Here is a 15704-nt window from a genome sequence, read left to right on the forward strand (position 1 = left end):
GCAGGTCATTTGTAATTTTAACAAGTGCAGTTTCTGTGCTATGGTGGGGCCTGAACCCTGACTGATATTCTTTATACGGATCATTTTTTGCAGGAAGGAGCTCAATTGAGCAGACACAACTTTTTCTAAAATTTTACACATAAATGGAAGATTTGAAATGGGCCTATAATTTGCCAGTTCACTAGGATCTAGTTTTGGTTTCTTAATAAGAGGCTTGATAACCGCCAGCTTGAATGGTTTTGGGACGTGACCTAAAGATAACGATTAGTTAATAATATTGAGAAGCAGTTCTTCGGCTACAGGTAACAGCTCTTTTAGTAATTTAGTGGGTACAGGATCTAATAAACATGTTGTTGGTTTAGATACAGTGATAAGTATATATAGCTCTTCCTGTCCTATATTTGTAAAGCACTGCAGTTTATCTTTGGGTGCGATGGATGAAACTGAAGTGTTAGACGCTGTAGAATCTACATTCGCTATTGTATTTCTAATGTTATCTATTTTATTAGTGAAGAAATTCATAAAGTCATTACTATTTAACGTTGGTGGAATATTTGAATCAGGTGGCATCTGGTTATTTTTTAATTTAGCCACTGTGCTAAATAAAAACCTTGGATTGTTTTGGTTATTTTCAATGAGTTTGTGGATAAAAGTTTTTAGAGCCTGTCTATAGCTGGACATACGGTTTTTCCACACAATTCTAAAAACTTGTTTTTTCTCCATTTGCGCTCAAGACTACAAGTTTCTTTCTTGAGAGAGTGAGTATTACTGTTATACCATGGCACAGTACATTTTTCTCTAACCTTTTTCAATTTGATGGAGGCTATAGATGCCCATGTTGCCAGTCATTTCGTTTAGTTCATGTGTAATTTTGGGTTCACAGAGCATTTGACATAAATCAGGCAGGTTATTTGTGAATCTGTCTTTGGAGGCTGGAACAATAGTTCTGACCATATGGTAATGCTGAGACATATAGTTAATATCAGTGATATGCAGCATGTATGATACAAGGAAATGGTCTGTAACATCATCACTTTGAGGTACGATATCTATAGCAGTAAGATCGATTCCATGTGATATAATTAAATCTAGTGTATGATTAAAATGATGAGTGGGCCCGGGGACATTTTGCTTGACTCTTTTAAAGAGTTTATTAGTAAACGCAAGTCTTAATGCTTCATTTGTTTTATCAATGTGAATGTTAAAATATAACAGGTTTGTGAAACGTGACTCAGTAAATAATGACAAAAATTCAATTTTAGGGTGAACTATCCCTAATGACAGTTGACTACATGTTTAATAGGTCTACTGTCCCTTTAAGACCTGCCTGCATCTAATATGCAGGCACGTATATGTTTTTCTCTAAACCTTTTACTTTACATGTAAACCTCATGTGTTTTGACAATATTAGTGCAAAAGATAACTTAGTTCATATCAATATCAATAATCAGGCACTGTTTGACAGGCTTTAACGCATGTGCACTCTGGGAGTATGCGGTGCTCAGAAAAAGCAGAGGTCAGACCGGTGTGCGAATGAAGCATTTAAAAGCACATGCAAAAAATGAGAGTAACTCCTGTGAGAGTAACTCTAGCGCCGAGTTAACACTGCTGTGAATGCATGTGGTGTTGTACAGTATATGATGGAGGTACCAGGACTGCAGCTGATAGAATGTGCGCTGCAGCATAAAACTATGCTATTTCTTCAAAAGCAGATCGTGGAGCCATTTTTATCCACAATCAAAAATCGCCATATCACACACCCCATGTACAGGTGCTGGTCATATAATTAGAATATCAACAAAAAGTTGATTTCACTAATTCCATTCAAAAAGTTAAACTTGTATATTATATTCATTCATTACACAAAGACTGATATATTTCAAATGTTTATTTCTTTTAATTTTGATGTTTTTAACTGACAACTAAGGAAAATCCCAAATTCAGTATCTCAAATAATTTGAATATTGTGAAAAGGTTCAAATTTTTAAGACTCCTGGTGCCACACTCTAATCAGTTAATTAACTCAAAACACCTGCAAAGGCCTTTAAATGATCTCTCAGTCTAGTTCTGTAGGCTACACAATCATGGGTAAGACTGCTGACTTGACAGTTGTCCAAAAGACAACAATTGACACCTTGCACAAGGAGGGCAAGACACAAAAGGTCATTGCAAAAGAGGTCGGCTGTTCACAGACCTCTGTGTCCAAGCACATTAATAGAGAGGCGAAGGGAAGGAAAAGATGTGGTAGAAAAAAATAGTACAAGCAATAGGGATAACCGCAACCTGGAGAGGATTGTGAAACAAAACCCATTCAAAAATGTGAGGGAGATTCACAAAGAGTGGACCGCAGCTGGAGTCGGTGCTTCAAGAACCCTTACGCACAGATGTATGCAAGACATGGGTTTCAGCTGTGGCATTCCTTGTGTCAAACCACTCTTGAAGAACAGACAGCTTCAGAAGCGTCACACATATGTATGACATATATATGACCAGCACTTGTAATAATTATATCACCTGGACAGTGTAAAATATTGTGATAAGAATTTCAGCTCATAATTACCATCCCTACCTTAGATGCATTTAAAACTTTTGTGGGGGACACACAAAATTAGAACATCCAGTAATGTGTGACCTGCTGTAATAAATAAAGCTACTTTATTTTCAAAACTCATGGCTTCTCTCCAGTGTGAATTCTCATGTGGTTAAGGAGGGCTCGTATTTGAATGAAGCTCTTTCCACACACTTTGCAGGACAAAGGTTGCTCTCTCGTGTGAATTCTCATGTGGCTAACGAGGGTTCCTTTTTGTGTAAAACTCCTTCCACATTGTTGGCATGTGAAAGGTTTCTCTCCAGTATGAATTCTCGTGTGTTTTTCATGGTTTCCTTTGTGAGTGAAACTCTTTCCACACTGTTGGCATGTGTAAGGTTTCTCTCCAGTGTGAATTCTCATGTGGTTAACAAGGTTTGGTTTTTGAATAAAGCTCTTTCCACACAGTTTGCAGGAGAAAGGTTTCTCTCCCGTGTGAATTCTCATGTGGAAAACGAGGGATCGTTTTTGTGTATAACTCTTTCCACATTGTTGGCAGGTGAAAGGTTTCTCTCCAGTATGATTTTTCATGTGGTATCTAAGGTTTTTTTTGTGAATTAAACTCTTTCCACACTGTTGGCAGGTGAAAGGCTTTTCTCCCGTGTGAACTTTCATGTGGACTTCAAGACTTTCTTTTCTGGCGAATCTTTTCCCACATTGTTGGCAGGTGAAATAACTTATATCTACTGTCTTTTGAGCTCTTTTTTGTGAAGTCTTTTCAGTAGGTGAGCAACTAAATGATTTTACTCCAGTAATGAAATTATATTTCTCATGCTGAATATTATCTTCCTTTTCACCGAATTCTTGACTCCCCTCTTTCCGTGTCATCAGGTCTAATGCAAAAAAAAGACATCCAGATTAACACCATTTTAACGGCACAAAGAACAAACATCAAAACCAACAACATGTAGATCTCATACACACTAAACTATTAAAGGTGTTAAATAGTGGTCGGACGATAATTGCCATTTTTTTATTATAAGCATCAGCTGATAAGTGTTTCTGTTTGGCCGATGCGTTTGTAGTGGGACTTTTATTTTTTATATTATAGCATTAGAAAGGCAAACATTATAATACTTTCTCGTTTGCCCTCAGCATTCAGCAAATATGCATTTATATCACAGTTTGAATTGCTGGAATACGTGTGCCCCAGGCTCTGGCACGATCGAGACAGCTGAGACATAAAAAAAACAAAAAAGGGCCTTTTCCCCAAAAGTGTTTACTTTCATTTGTGCACATTCACAATAAAAACAGAATATGTGTGCTCTTGTAAAATAAAGCAAACAAAAAAAATGCACGTTGTCATCCTTTTCTTTCCGTGAACTTTTATGGAGTGGTACCACACTTCGGTTTTAAATCCATTATCTTAATTACAATAAATTTTTTTTAAATATGAAAAATGAATTTTACGTTAGCTCTATTACTTATATTGGCTATACATTTTCCTTAAATCATCCCATTTAGTCCCAGGGCTTGAGAACCTGTGCCCTAGTTAGGTCCATGCAGAAACTTGTGAATGAAGCTTGTTTTGGCGTCACTGTTTAGTGACATCATTGAATGCTCCGGGAAAACGTGTCTTCAGTGTCGGTCACAGCGCCTATTAAATGCTGTTTTGAATCCAGCGATTTATTAATTACAAATTGTAAACTCTGATTATGACAAGTGTAGTATAAAAGCTTTGTCTATTAGAGGAATAATACGTTAACTGGAAAATGTTCGATCGTGACCATGCCTCTGGATGCCGTTCATAGACTTCATTTAATTCCTCAAATAAAAACCGGTAGTCAAATAAACGCCGGGCCTCTTATAGTGGCCGGGGCATGGTCAACACGGATAAATAAAGGCCGTTCTTAAAGGCCGGAGGAAAATTTGTGCAGCAGAGCCAGATAACGAACGTACATGCCCACTGCCGGAAAGCTTCTCATTCTCGCGTCAAGAACTGGGTTGCATCGGTTTTCGTATCACCAGTACACTGAACCGAGAACCGTTTCTGTCAGACGCGTCCGATTCGAGAACCGAGGAGCGGATGATACTGCGCATGTGTGATTGAGCGTGAAGCATACCGACACACAGAGCGTCTGAACCAAACTGATTCTTTTGGTGATTGATTCTGAACTGATTCTGTGCTAATGTTATGATCTCTGTCCACTGGAACGCTATCGCTTTTAATTTAAAACTGTTATTTAAAACAATTACTTATCAAACAGATGGAATTAGAAATAAAGGCCTGCCTCTAATACAAGCCTGCTTCAAATAAAAGCCTGTTACCTTCTGCAGTTCAGGTAAATAAAGGCCCCAGCTTTTATTTGAGGAATTACGGTATGTGGCTTTGTTCTGGTTTGCCGGTTGGTCACGAATTTCCACAAATTCAATAACATTTAGGCATTGTTTCTTAACCTAAATCTTCACAGTCTGACCCTCTCATTTCGCAGGTTTATTTTATTATCTTTCACTTTTAATCAATGTTTTCGCATCTCTTACGGTGGTAAACATGAGAAGGGAAATTAAAACTAATAAATTATGAATTTGTTTTGATTTATTAATTTGTTACCTTATTTCAGTTTAATCATAGGTTATTTAGGGAACAAAATTAATGAAAAATGCAGTTGCCACAAAATAAGTCGTAGGAACGAATTTACTAATTGTAGGATAGCCTTTCTGTACTGTGTCCCGCAGCCCTGCAAAGCGTAAATTATGAAATATGATTTCTATTACTTTCCATGTTGAAGAACTTGTGTTGTTTCTACTGTAATGTACTTTTAAAGTTTAAGTCACATTAAAAGCTTTTTATATATATATATATATATACATACACACACACACACACACACACACACACACGTTGAATGTGCATGCAAATTAAATCGGTTATCAGACCATCGACAGCTTTAATCGAATGCATCTCTTATTGACAATTAAATCGATCATCGATTAAGCTTTGACATCCCTAATTTATATAATTTAAAATAAATCTTTGAATAACTACTGATCTACTTTCAAAAACTATCTTGTGAAGTGTGCATTTGTATCATGCGTGATCATGTCTTCTCTGGTCGCCCCGTGTGAACTGAATGCAGGAGGAGAGTTCAGCTTCAATAGAGACGCGCTACTGACCAACTTTAAATGCTTTTACCCACTGTGCTGTATATAAGTGTTATCTTGGCCTTATTTGAGAAAATATGATTTCCAATGCACACAAACTTCCCAGAATACTAAGTGTCCTGTTGGTTACAGTGTTTACTTCTTTTTTTAAATTATATTTGTAATAAATATTTGTGAAATATACTTTCATTTATCATTAGAATTTAGATTTTTCATTTATCATTAAGTATAAGCATGTTTATTTTACACATTTAATGGTTTAATCGATTTTTTTTAATTTCTTAAATACTAAACATTTAAATTATATTGGCTTTATATCGGCCATTGGCCACCCAAGATATCGGCATCAGCTGTCAAAAAAAAAAAAAAAAAAAAAAAAAACTACCAATATCGGTCGACCACTAGTGTTATAAAGTGCCCTCAATAAGTATTGGAACAGTAAAGACAAAATAGCTTTCTCTGCTGTGGAGTCAATACATTTGCAAATATGATTAAAAGATGAATATGCAACAAAACTACAGAATGTCACATTTTATTATTAAGTCTTTCGACACATACATGTTTCACCAAATAAAAAGGACAGAAATTTTAAAAGTTCATCCCACTATTTGATGTGAGGATAAGTATTGAAACAGTTGAATTTAAGGCAGATGTAAAAGATCAAAAGCTAATATTTAGTTGCAGATCCCTTGCATGCAATCAGAGCAGTGAGTCTGTGACCCATAGACATCACCAGACTCTTGGTCTTCTGCTTTGAAATGCTTTTCCCCAGCCTTTAATACAGCCAATTCCAACTGCTGCTTGTTTTGGGGAGTTTCTGTCTTTAGTCTCTAAAGCTGGTGAAATTAATGTTCAATCGGATTATCTTTACTCTATTGTATTTATTTGTGCTGTTACTAATAAAGCCCTTTCACACATACAGACTTTTCTGGAAAATTACCAGTAAATTGCTGTAAAGAGATCATGTGTGAACCGGATCTTTTGAAAAATACTGGTAAATTCGTTTATTTCGTTATACAGGCAATTTACCAGTATGAGAAGTTGTAACATTACCAGTAAATTGCCGGAATTCTACTGTGTGTGAACGCAGAAGGAAAATTACCGGTATGAGCACGTATGAGTTCAGAACGCGGTGACGTAAGATGTCTACTCCGGGCCAATCATAACAATGTTACGCATTCAAGCACTGTTCAGTGTTTACGAAAATAAAAGAAATGTAATCCAACTGGAGCGACAGTGAAATTAAAGTGCTTATCCTTATCCAGGCGGATGAAGAAATTTGTCATCATCTGAGAGGAACTCTCAATAATGCAGTAACGTATGATAAAATAAACTGTTAACTGTCTCCGAGAGCAATGCATTCACAGGAGTCAGATCATCAATAAACTGAAAACATTGCGTCTTAAATATCTAAAAAATAAACGACCATAACAAAAAATGTTTTTGAGTGAGCTGATCATAGCCTATGTTTGATCAGCTTTCTCAAATCATCACGAATTGTCTCAAATAAAATCTAAAGATATAAAACAGTTCAAGCATGTAACGATGTTTTAACGTTAAACCCAGATAAATGTGCACTATATCCAATATTTTGTGCGGGGAGTGCAAGATAAAGCATGCTTTTTGGGACAAAGAGGTGCCAGAACGATCATAAAATAAAGAAGTTTAGTATTTTGGTTTGTAGTCTCTGTAACAAAAGCAGTTGCATGAATGCTAAAGTTTGAAACAAAAATGTAACATCAACAAAAATTCTGACCACATATAACACCTCCATGTTTACAAACACAAGCGCAGCTGTTTAGAGGCTAATGACGTCACAGAATTTACCGGTATTTTGGAATGGATGTGTGAATGGTGCTTTTCCGGAAAAAAGACGGAATGTTGTTGACTGTGAACAGCGCATTTTTGAATTTACCGGTCAAGTCGTTTTGATAATTTTACACCAATTTACTGGTATTACTGTGTGAAAGGGGCTATAGTTAGATTTTTTTTTTTTTTTAAGTATAGTTTCTCCATTAACATAGCACATACCAAACCATACTGAAACTGACTCAAACCGTAAAATAAACCAAACCATGAAAAGTTGAACCGTGCCACCCCTATGATCTACGTACCTACATGTAGAGATATTGGATGTATCAGACATTAGTTTATTTGTGAGCACCTTTCTTCTATGTTTTGTTTATGATGCTTTTGTGTTGAAGACCCGGTGTTCCTTATTTTGCCTCGCTGAAGGTGGCCACCCCACAAAAATGGTATCCACTCCATTTTAAATACAACATTAATTTCAAAACTCACATGAAATTCTTCAAAATCCTTTCTGTAGAGCTGGAGATTTAAAACCCAACCAAATGAACAAGTTAAGCTTTGAGAATAAAAACCAACCTGTTTGTTCCTCAGTTTCTCCATGTTTGACTCTGAATGTTTCTTCAATCTTTATGTCTTCACTCTCCTCTTTAATAAACTCCATCTTTGTTTGTTCCTCAGTATCTTCATGTTTGACTCTGAATGTTTCTTCAATCTTTATGTCTTCACTCTCCTCTTTAATAAACTCCATCTTTGTTTGTTCCTCAGTATCTTCATAATTGGGACTGGATATTTCTTCAATCTTTATGTCTTCACTCTTCTCTTTAATAAACTCCATCTTTGTTTGTTCCTCAGAATCTTCATGTTTGACTCTGAATGTTTCTTCAATCTTTATGTCTTCACTCTCCTCTTTAATAAATGCCATCTTTATAATAGTGTGTTACAAGGATCTGTAAAATATTAAATCAAAGATTCCTTAAGTTATGAACATCATAGATTTTATATAAAGAAGTGTGGAGTGCTCTCAATTCCCTATTAACTACAAATCATTCATGATATTTCCAGTTAAAGGAACACTTTCCAAACTTTCCAACTCCCCAAGAGTTAAATAGTTGAGTTTTACCATTTTCAAATCCATTCAGCCGATCTCCTGGTCTGGTGGTAGTATTTTTAGCTTAGCTTGGCATAGATAATTAAACTTGATTAGACTGTAAGCATCTCGCTCAAAAATGACCAAAGAGTTTGGTGAACTATACTCTCATTCCAGTGTAATAATCAAGGAACTTGATGCCATACAATGGGTGCAGCAGGCAGAATATTACACAGCGCCAGACTATTTTCAGGTGCTGCGTCATATCACTGCGCCTGCAAGTTCCTTGATTATTACGCTGGATTGAGCGTATAGTTCCTAGCCATATCTGCCTAGAAAAATCACAACTTTTCATTTTCCATCAGTCTTATTACACTGTAACTACAGAAGAGTCAAGGAAAAATACTGAAACTCTTTAGTCATTTTTTGAACGAGAGGCTACCGGTCTAATCAGATTCAATGATCTATGCTAAGCTAAGCGTGCCAGATCGGCTGAATGGATTCGAAATCGGTAAAACTCAACTGTTTATCTCTAGGGGAGTTGAAAAATGAGCCTGTTTTCAAAAAAAGTGAAGTGTTCCTTTAAAGGGTTAGTTCACCCCAAAATGAACATTCTGTCATTAATTACTCACCCTTCAAAACCTGCAAGACCTCCGTTCATCTTCAGAACACAAATACAATTTTTTTTTTTACAATGCATTCTGAGAGCTCTCTGACCCTCCCATATACAGCAAGAGTCCTTACATGAGAAGACTGGTAAAATAATCCACATGACATCAGGTGTTCAACCTTAATTTTACAAAGCTACAAGAATACTTTTTGTGTGGAAAAGAAAGAAAATTTGACTTAATTCAACAATTAAGTCTCCTCTGCATCACCCTAGCACCATTTTGGAGAGTATCCACTAAATGCAAACAGCGAATGCTGTTTCTGTGTCAGCTATGTCACACTGATTAAAACAAAAACAATGTATCCATTCAGTGGATACTCTTATAATGGCACTAGGGCAGGGGTGTCAAACATACGGCCCGCGGGCCAAACACGGCCCACAGAGGTGTCCAATCCGGCCCGCAGTTTGAAAATTAAATAAAGTGTGTTCGCTACAACATTTTCTTTTTTGATTTAAAGAGGAATAAATTACTAATTAATTTATGTTGATATTACGCCTCGGGAGTCTGGACACTTAACATGCGCATTTTAAAGCGGTGCCAGAATCTCGAGCAGCATGAGGTGATGATGGTAACTGCGTTGTAACTGATGCTTGTGTGGCAACTTTCTTGTGATTTTAAACATGTTCAAAAGAAGACATTTGGCCTGGAACGATGGATAGACTATTTAAGGAAGAAAGGAAAAATGGTACTATTATCTCAACGCCAACATGTAATGTTAAGTTTAATCATAACTCATGATATTAAATTACACTCTGACGCACTGGACAGCTTCGTATGGAGAAAGTAAACGAGCAAGGATAGTGCAATATTTATCGTGTACTAATATTTAAAGGTTGTTTTAATGATTTTGTTTTTTGTAACTTTGCAAAAAAAAGAAAAAAAACTGTGAGAGTTTTACAGGGTCGGATGAAGGCTATCAGGTTACAATAGAATTCAAGATATGAGGCAAAAATGCCCTGTATTTCTAATATTTATGTCATGATCGTCAAGTAATGTCTAACTATAACAAGGGTGTTGCTTTCCCGAATGTCAGTGTAGTCACTGTATTGTGACTAACACGCTTGTTAAGTCTGACGTCACGTAGCAGCGCTTCCGTGTCCAAACGCTCTATCAGTTACCACAAGAAAACAACAAAAGGTGCTAACTAAACTCATAATGTGATAGAATACTAGCAAAAAAGTTAGAATCTTGACCTTTACCTCCATACCGAAGTCCCAGATAGCCAGACAATGAAAATATAAATATAAAAAATATATATAAAAATTGTTTGTGTTTGGGACGCTGTGAGCACGGAGACTGTAGTGTATACCGTAAGTTTGAAAGCATTTAGCTTAAATTATTAATATGAATAAACAGTGCTCATAAACGGCTGCTGAGGTCGTATTCTCAAGTGAAGCGAGTTGAGGCTTGGACCCGGAAACAGTGCTTCTTACGTCATCACTTAACAACAGAATAGGTCTCTGCAGGAAAGTAATGGGAGTTACCAGATCAGGGTGTTTTTACACCATGATAACTGATTGGTTGACATCATAGTGAGGTTAGGTTTAGGGGTGGGGTTGGGTAAGGGGGGTCATTTAGATTGCATGATTTAGAAACACCCAGCAGTTTGAAAACACCCGCAAGGTGATAAACGCCCACTTTTGCACTGCAGAGACGAGTGAGTGAGAGAGAGAGAGCACAAGAGAGAGAGAGCACGAGAGAGAGAGAGAGAGAGCACGAGAGAGAGAGAGCGCGAGCATGCGAGAGAGAGAGAGAGCGAGCGAGTCCCGGCCGCACTCTCACCGTCTTCAAACAACACGAGCGCTGTCTTGCTTTCTCTCCCTCGCGCATATTAATCAATTGACACGATGGTGTCGATGTTTAAATCATTTAAAATGAGAATGTAAGTGTGCTCACCCCATTTTTCTTTGTAAGAAAAAATTAGATTAGATTTCATATCGCAATATATAAAAATCGCAGAAAAATAAAATATCGCAATGTCATTTTTTCCCAATATCGTGCAGCCCTAATTTGTACATTGTGAATGAATAATGCATTTATTTAGCATCACCATCACTCACAGCCTCTTGCACGTGTTGAGTGCGCATGAACCGCACACAGCTGAACAATAAATCGATTAACAGACCAGATTTAATCGATTGCATCTCTTATCTACAATTAATCAATCATTGATTAATCGTTGACTTCCCTACTTATCACGGCCACCGTCACAGCCCTATGCAATGGTTTGAGTTAAAAATCTGTTTGTGTTCTGCTGAAAAAACAAAGTAAGCTACATCTTGGATGTCCTGGGGGTAAGTAGATAAACATCACATTTTCATTTTCCGGTGAACTATCCCTTTAAAATAGCTTGAACGCCTACACTTAGTCACACACCAGCCAGCCTTGAGCCAGTGGCTCCTGATCCAATAATGGCGCTTTTCCACTGCATGGTACGGTTCACTTTTGGGGGGTTTTCCACAGGGTACAGTACCTGGTATTTGGTACTTTTTTTAGTACCACCTTGGTTAAACATGACGTGTAAACTCTGCTGTTCCCGGATTGGCCAAAGAGAATAGTCTACTTGCGTCACTGAACTTGCGTAACAAACACAAAAGAACCGCTATATTTAAAGGAGAACTCCGGGCAATTTTTAAGTTAATCTTGATCGTTAAACCTTTGTGAGTACTGTCTATAGAAAAAAAAACGAACCGGATCGGAGCTTGCAACACGGAGATATTACAGCTAATGCCCAGAGCTCCCACTCAGCTAAAACGGCAGTTATGGGGGCATATACGATAAAGAGTGTATTTGTGCCTCTTAACAGACACAAAATGCAATTAAAATGTCTGTTCAACATGAACAGGGCCCTTACATGACAACAAGATGCATTTAGCAACCTAGCCATTGTTTAAATTCACCTAAATAGTGTTTTAGACGGCTAGCTGTAGTCTCACGCTGAAGTCCCGTGGGAACTCGCTTGTAGCCGGAAAAGGGTAAATAGCAGCGCGCAGGTGGGAGGAGCATAGTGTGTGACGAGTGATGATCGGTGTTGCTCACAAGTGAAGAAGAAATGGTTCGTGTTTGTGCCGTTCCGAATTGTGGCAACAGAATGCGAAAATAAAAGAACTTACATTTTCATCGTCTTCCTTTCCATGACCTCGAGGACGAAGACGGATGCAAGCACTGTGGAGGTAATGCTGCGCGCTGCTATTTACCTTTTTCCGGCTACAAGTGAGTTCCCACGGGACTTCAGCGCGAGACTACAGCTAGCCGTCTAAAGCACTATTTAGGTGAATTTAAACAATGGCTAGGTTGCTAAATGCATCTTGTTGTCATGTAAGGGCCCTGTTCATGTTGGACAGACATTTTAATTGCATTTTGTGTCTGTTAAGAGGCACAAATACACTCTTTATCGTATATGCCCCCATAACTGCCGTTTTAGCTGAGTGGGAGCTCTGGGCATTAGCTGTAATATCTCCATGTTGCAAGCTCCGATCCGGTTCGTTTTTTTTTTTCTATAGACAGTACTCACAAAGGTTTAACGATCAAGATTAACTTAAAAATTGCCCGGAGTTCTCCTTTAAATTAGCACAGTCAGCGAATGATTAGTAGCCTAATTCTATGTAACGTTAGGCTATTTTCCCCAATGTGCCCTGCTTACCTGGGAAATGTATCTAATGTTACATTTATATTATTTTGTCAACATTTTGTTTAAGGAGTTAAAAGTGGCCCTTATCAATCTTAATTTATATATTCCATCACGTTATTTTGAAATATAAGTTTTGGGTGTTTTTTTGTGAGCTTTTAGGCTGGAAACCGTCCATCCAATCTGACAACACTGCCTTTGGGAAACTACAGTTTTAAGGAGAAAATAATCCCCAATAGTGGTCGACCGATATATATTGCCAAGTGAAAGTGAAAGTGAAAGTGAAGTGACATTCAGCCAAGTATGGTGACCCATACTCAGAATTTGTGCTCTGCATTTAACCCATCCGAAATGCACACACACAGAGCAGTGAACACACACACACACTGTGAGCACACACCCAGAGCAGTGGGCAGCCATTTATGCTGCGGCGCCCGGGGAGCAGTTGGGGGTTCAATGCCTTGCTCAAGGGCACCTAAGTCGTGGTATTGAAGGTGGAGAGAGAACTGTACATGCACTCCCCCCACCCACAATTCCTGCCAGCCCGGGACTCGAACTCACAACCTTTCGATTGGGAGTCCGACTCTCTAACCATTAGGCCACGACTTCCCACAAAGGATGATATAACGGCCAATATAAGGCATTTTTAAAATATATCGTCATCTGCTGATAAGTTTTCCTGTTTGGCTGATGCGTTAAATACGGACAGACTTTAGTTTGGATGGCGTGGAGAACCCCAGTGCCTGGACACAGTGCTCACATTCTCCCTATTGTTTACTGTCAATGTTAACAGTTCTGTCTAAACATGGATAGAAGTCTGTCCAATAATCAGATAGAATGGTTAAACAAAGGTATTAATGTATACAAAAAGTCTTGTAACGATGGCTTTTATAATTATTAGGAGTGATGGGAAACCGAGGCTTTCTGAAACGTTTGAGGCTTTCATGAAATTGTGCCAGAAAACGGTTCATTACTCAAAGCTTTTAACACGGTTTAACACATCTGGTGGTCGGACTTGTTTTCTCCACCATTTCTGACAAATCACCGCGGAGCGGAGAAGCATGCGACCAAACAAAGCTTCGGACGTCTGTGACATTCAAGAGCGGAATTATTCTGGGATCAATACAATGTCTAATCTGATATAATCTCATCTAAATTAATTTGTCCTGATGAGATCACAACTCGTGTCATTTATAGCTTGGTCAACAGATTCACAAATTAACCAATAATATAAAACACTCATTGATCATAAAACACTGACGTGGGTAGATCACTTTGTTAAATACTTTTGCTGAAGCATTGTCTGTTTTCTTGCAGTTTTTTTAGTCTTAAAAAGGCTTACATTTTACAATATTAATCCTTAAATCAAAAAGTCAACAATTGAACTGATTGGGCCTTGATTACAACAATTAACGTTAGCATGTTATTTCAGCCATACTGATGTCTAGAGAGAAATACATTTTACCTGTCCCACGTTCTGTGGAATAAAGTCCTGATAAATGTATTACAGAATCTGCTTTCTGTCTAAACAAAAGGAAACTTTAACTTTAATAGTTCCTATAATAATGTGTTAAATTACCCACCATATTCCTGCCTAAATTTAACATCTGCTCTTGATAAAATATTAAACACTTTTATTCTTAAAAACTTTTATGCTTAACATGAAGAAAAAAAATATCTAAAATATTAAATGTCATAAAAACCATTAAATATAACTTTCTCATGCATGTCAACACATTGTTACAACACTAATTTTATGTTTTAAAACAAATTATAACTAAACAGTTTGTTTTTCTTAAACAATTGCTTCGATTCATTTTTTGCAAGATATTACCTTATGATTCTGGGTTTTAGAAATCTGCATTTGATCCATTCCAGAAATCACAAATCTGACATATTTTGATATCGTTCATTTAAAATACTTTAGAGTCTCTGCCAGTTTCATGTTTTAAAGAAACTTGTTCCCCGTACAATTTTTTCTAAATGGAAAGCAAAAACTTTGAAGCTCTACATCTCAAAACTGAGTATCAATTGTCCCAGCACTAAATAACAAAAATAACAAAGAAAACAAAAATAACGATTTGTCTCCTCTGTTGTGAGAATCTGAGTTCAATACAGTCAGCTTACACTCTGTGTCAGTCGTGCCACAAGGATACGTTTTTAATGTGTATTTATGCTTCGATTTGAACAAAAACAGACACAAAAGAGCTTATGTGTTAAGCGTGTTATAATCCTCGTCCACCGCACTGTTACAGCGTGCATCGATCTGAGCTGTGCCTTTAATCACGAGCAGCAGACCAGCCGGAAAACTAGGCATACTTTTACGAATACCAAAAGGGACATCATGTGAATTGGACGCAGCAAAAGTAATCAGCGTTGATTACGTTCAGCACGCGCTAACTTTCTTCTGAAAAGTTTTTATTTTTCTTCAAACACTTTAAACATTTGAATAAAAGCACTCACCTTTCTTCAGTCGAATCACTGACGCGTGAGCCTCTTCTTCCTCTTCTGTCAGGTTTAATCGCGGTTGGCAGCTCATCTCAAAGGCGCATTACCGCCCCCTACTACACTGGAGTGAGAATATTAAAATGACATCCAATGAGAGGTGAAAGAAAACATCGGATTAAATTAAGTCACTTAACCCAGTGTTTTTCAGAAATAAAATGAATAAATTGCATATTCTCTCACATGCTTTCCCTAATAAATGCTTAAAGTGTCAAGCTTTGTTCATCTATTTGTGCCTTTAGTTTAGTTCTGCCCTATCTTCTTCATACTTTTTGCAATCGAACAGTATATGCTTCGCTGTCTCATGCACGTTAC

The 15704-nt window shown here is 37.4% G+C and overlaps 2 protein-coding genes across 3 annotated transcripts in view; both read right to left on the reverse strand.

The window, feature by feature from the left end:
- Positions 1-8459, reverse strand: part of LOC132106048 (gastrula zinc finger protein XlCGF57.1-like) — a 431800-nt gene extending 423341 nt beyond the window's left edge. Inside the window, exon 1 of one of the 2 annotated variants that reach the window (XM_059511659.1) lies at positions 8075-8459. In XM_059511659.1, the coding sequence (XP_059367642.1) occupies positions 8075-8420 (346 nt within the window). In that variant the 5' untranslated portion in view covers positions 8421-8459. The remainder of the gene's footprint in view (positions 1-8074) is intronic. The other variant, XM_059511661.1, reaches the window with a different exon arrangement.
- LOC132106139 (gastrula zinc finger protein XlCGF8.2DB-like) lies at positions 1151-15368 on the reverse strand. Its single transcript, XM_059511791.1, has 2 exons — positions 15348-15368; positions 1151-3420 (listed from the first exon to the last, which is right to left on the reverse strand). The coding sequence occupies exon 2, from the start codon at positions 3413-3415 to the stop codon at positions 2669-2671; it is 747 nt and encodes a 248-aa protein (XP_059367774.1). The 5' UTR covers positions 3416-3420; positions 15348-15368; the 3' UTR covers positions 1151-2668.
- Between the last annotated feature and the right edge of the window lie 336 nt (positions 15369-15704).

Source organism: Carassius carassius, chromosome 26 (assembly GCF_963082965.1).
Source record: "Carassius carassius chromosome 26, fCarCar2.1, whole genome shotgun sequence".
In the NCBI taxonomy this organism is placed as follows: domain Eukaryota; kingdom Metazoa; phylum Chordata; class Actinopteri; order Cypriniformes; family Cyprinidae; genus Carassius; species Carassius carassius.

Coding starts and splice junctions, on each gene's coding strand:
- LOC132106139 (XM_059511791.1), bottom strand. CDS start 3,415: ATGACACGGAAAGAGGGGAGTCAAGAATTCGGTGAAAAGGAAGATAAT.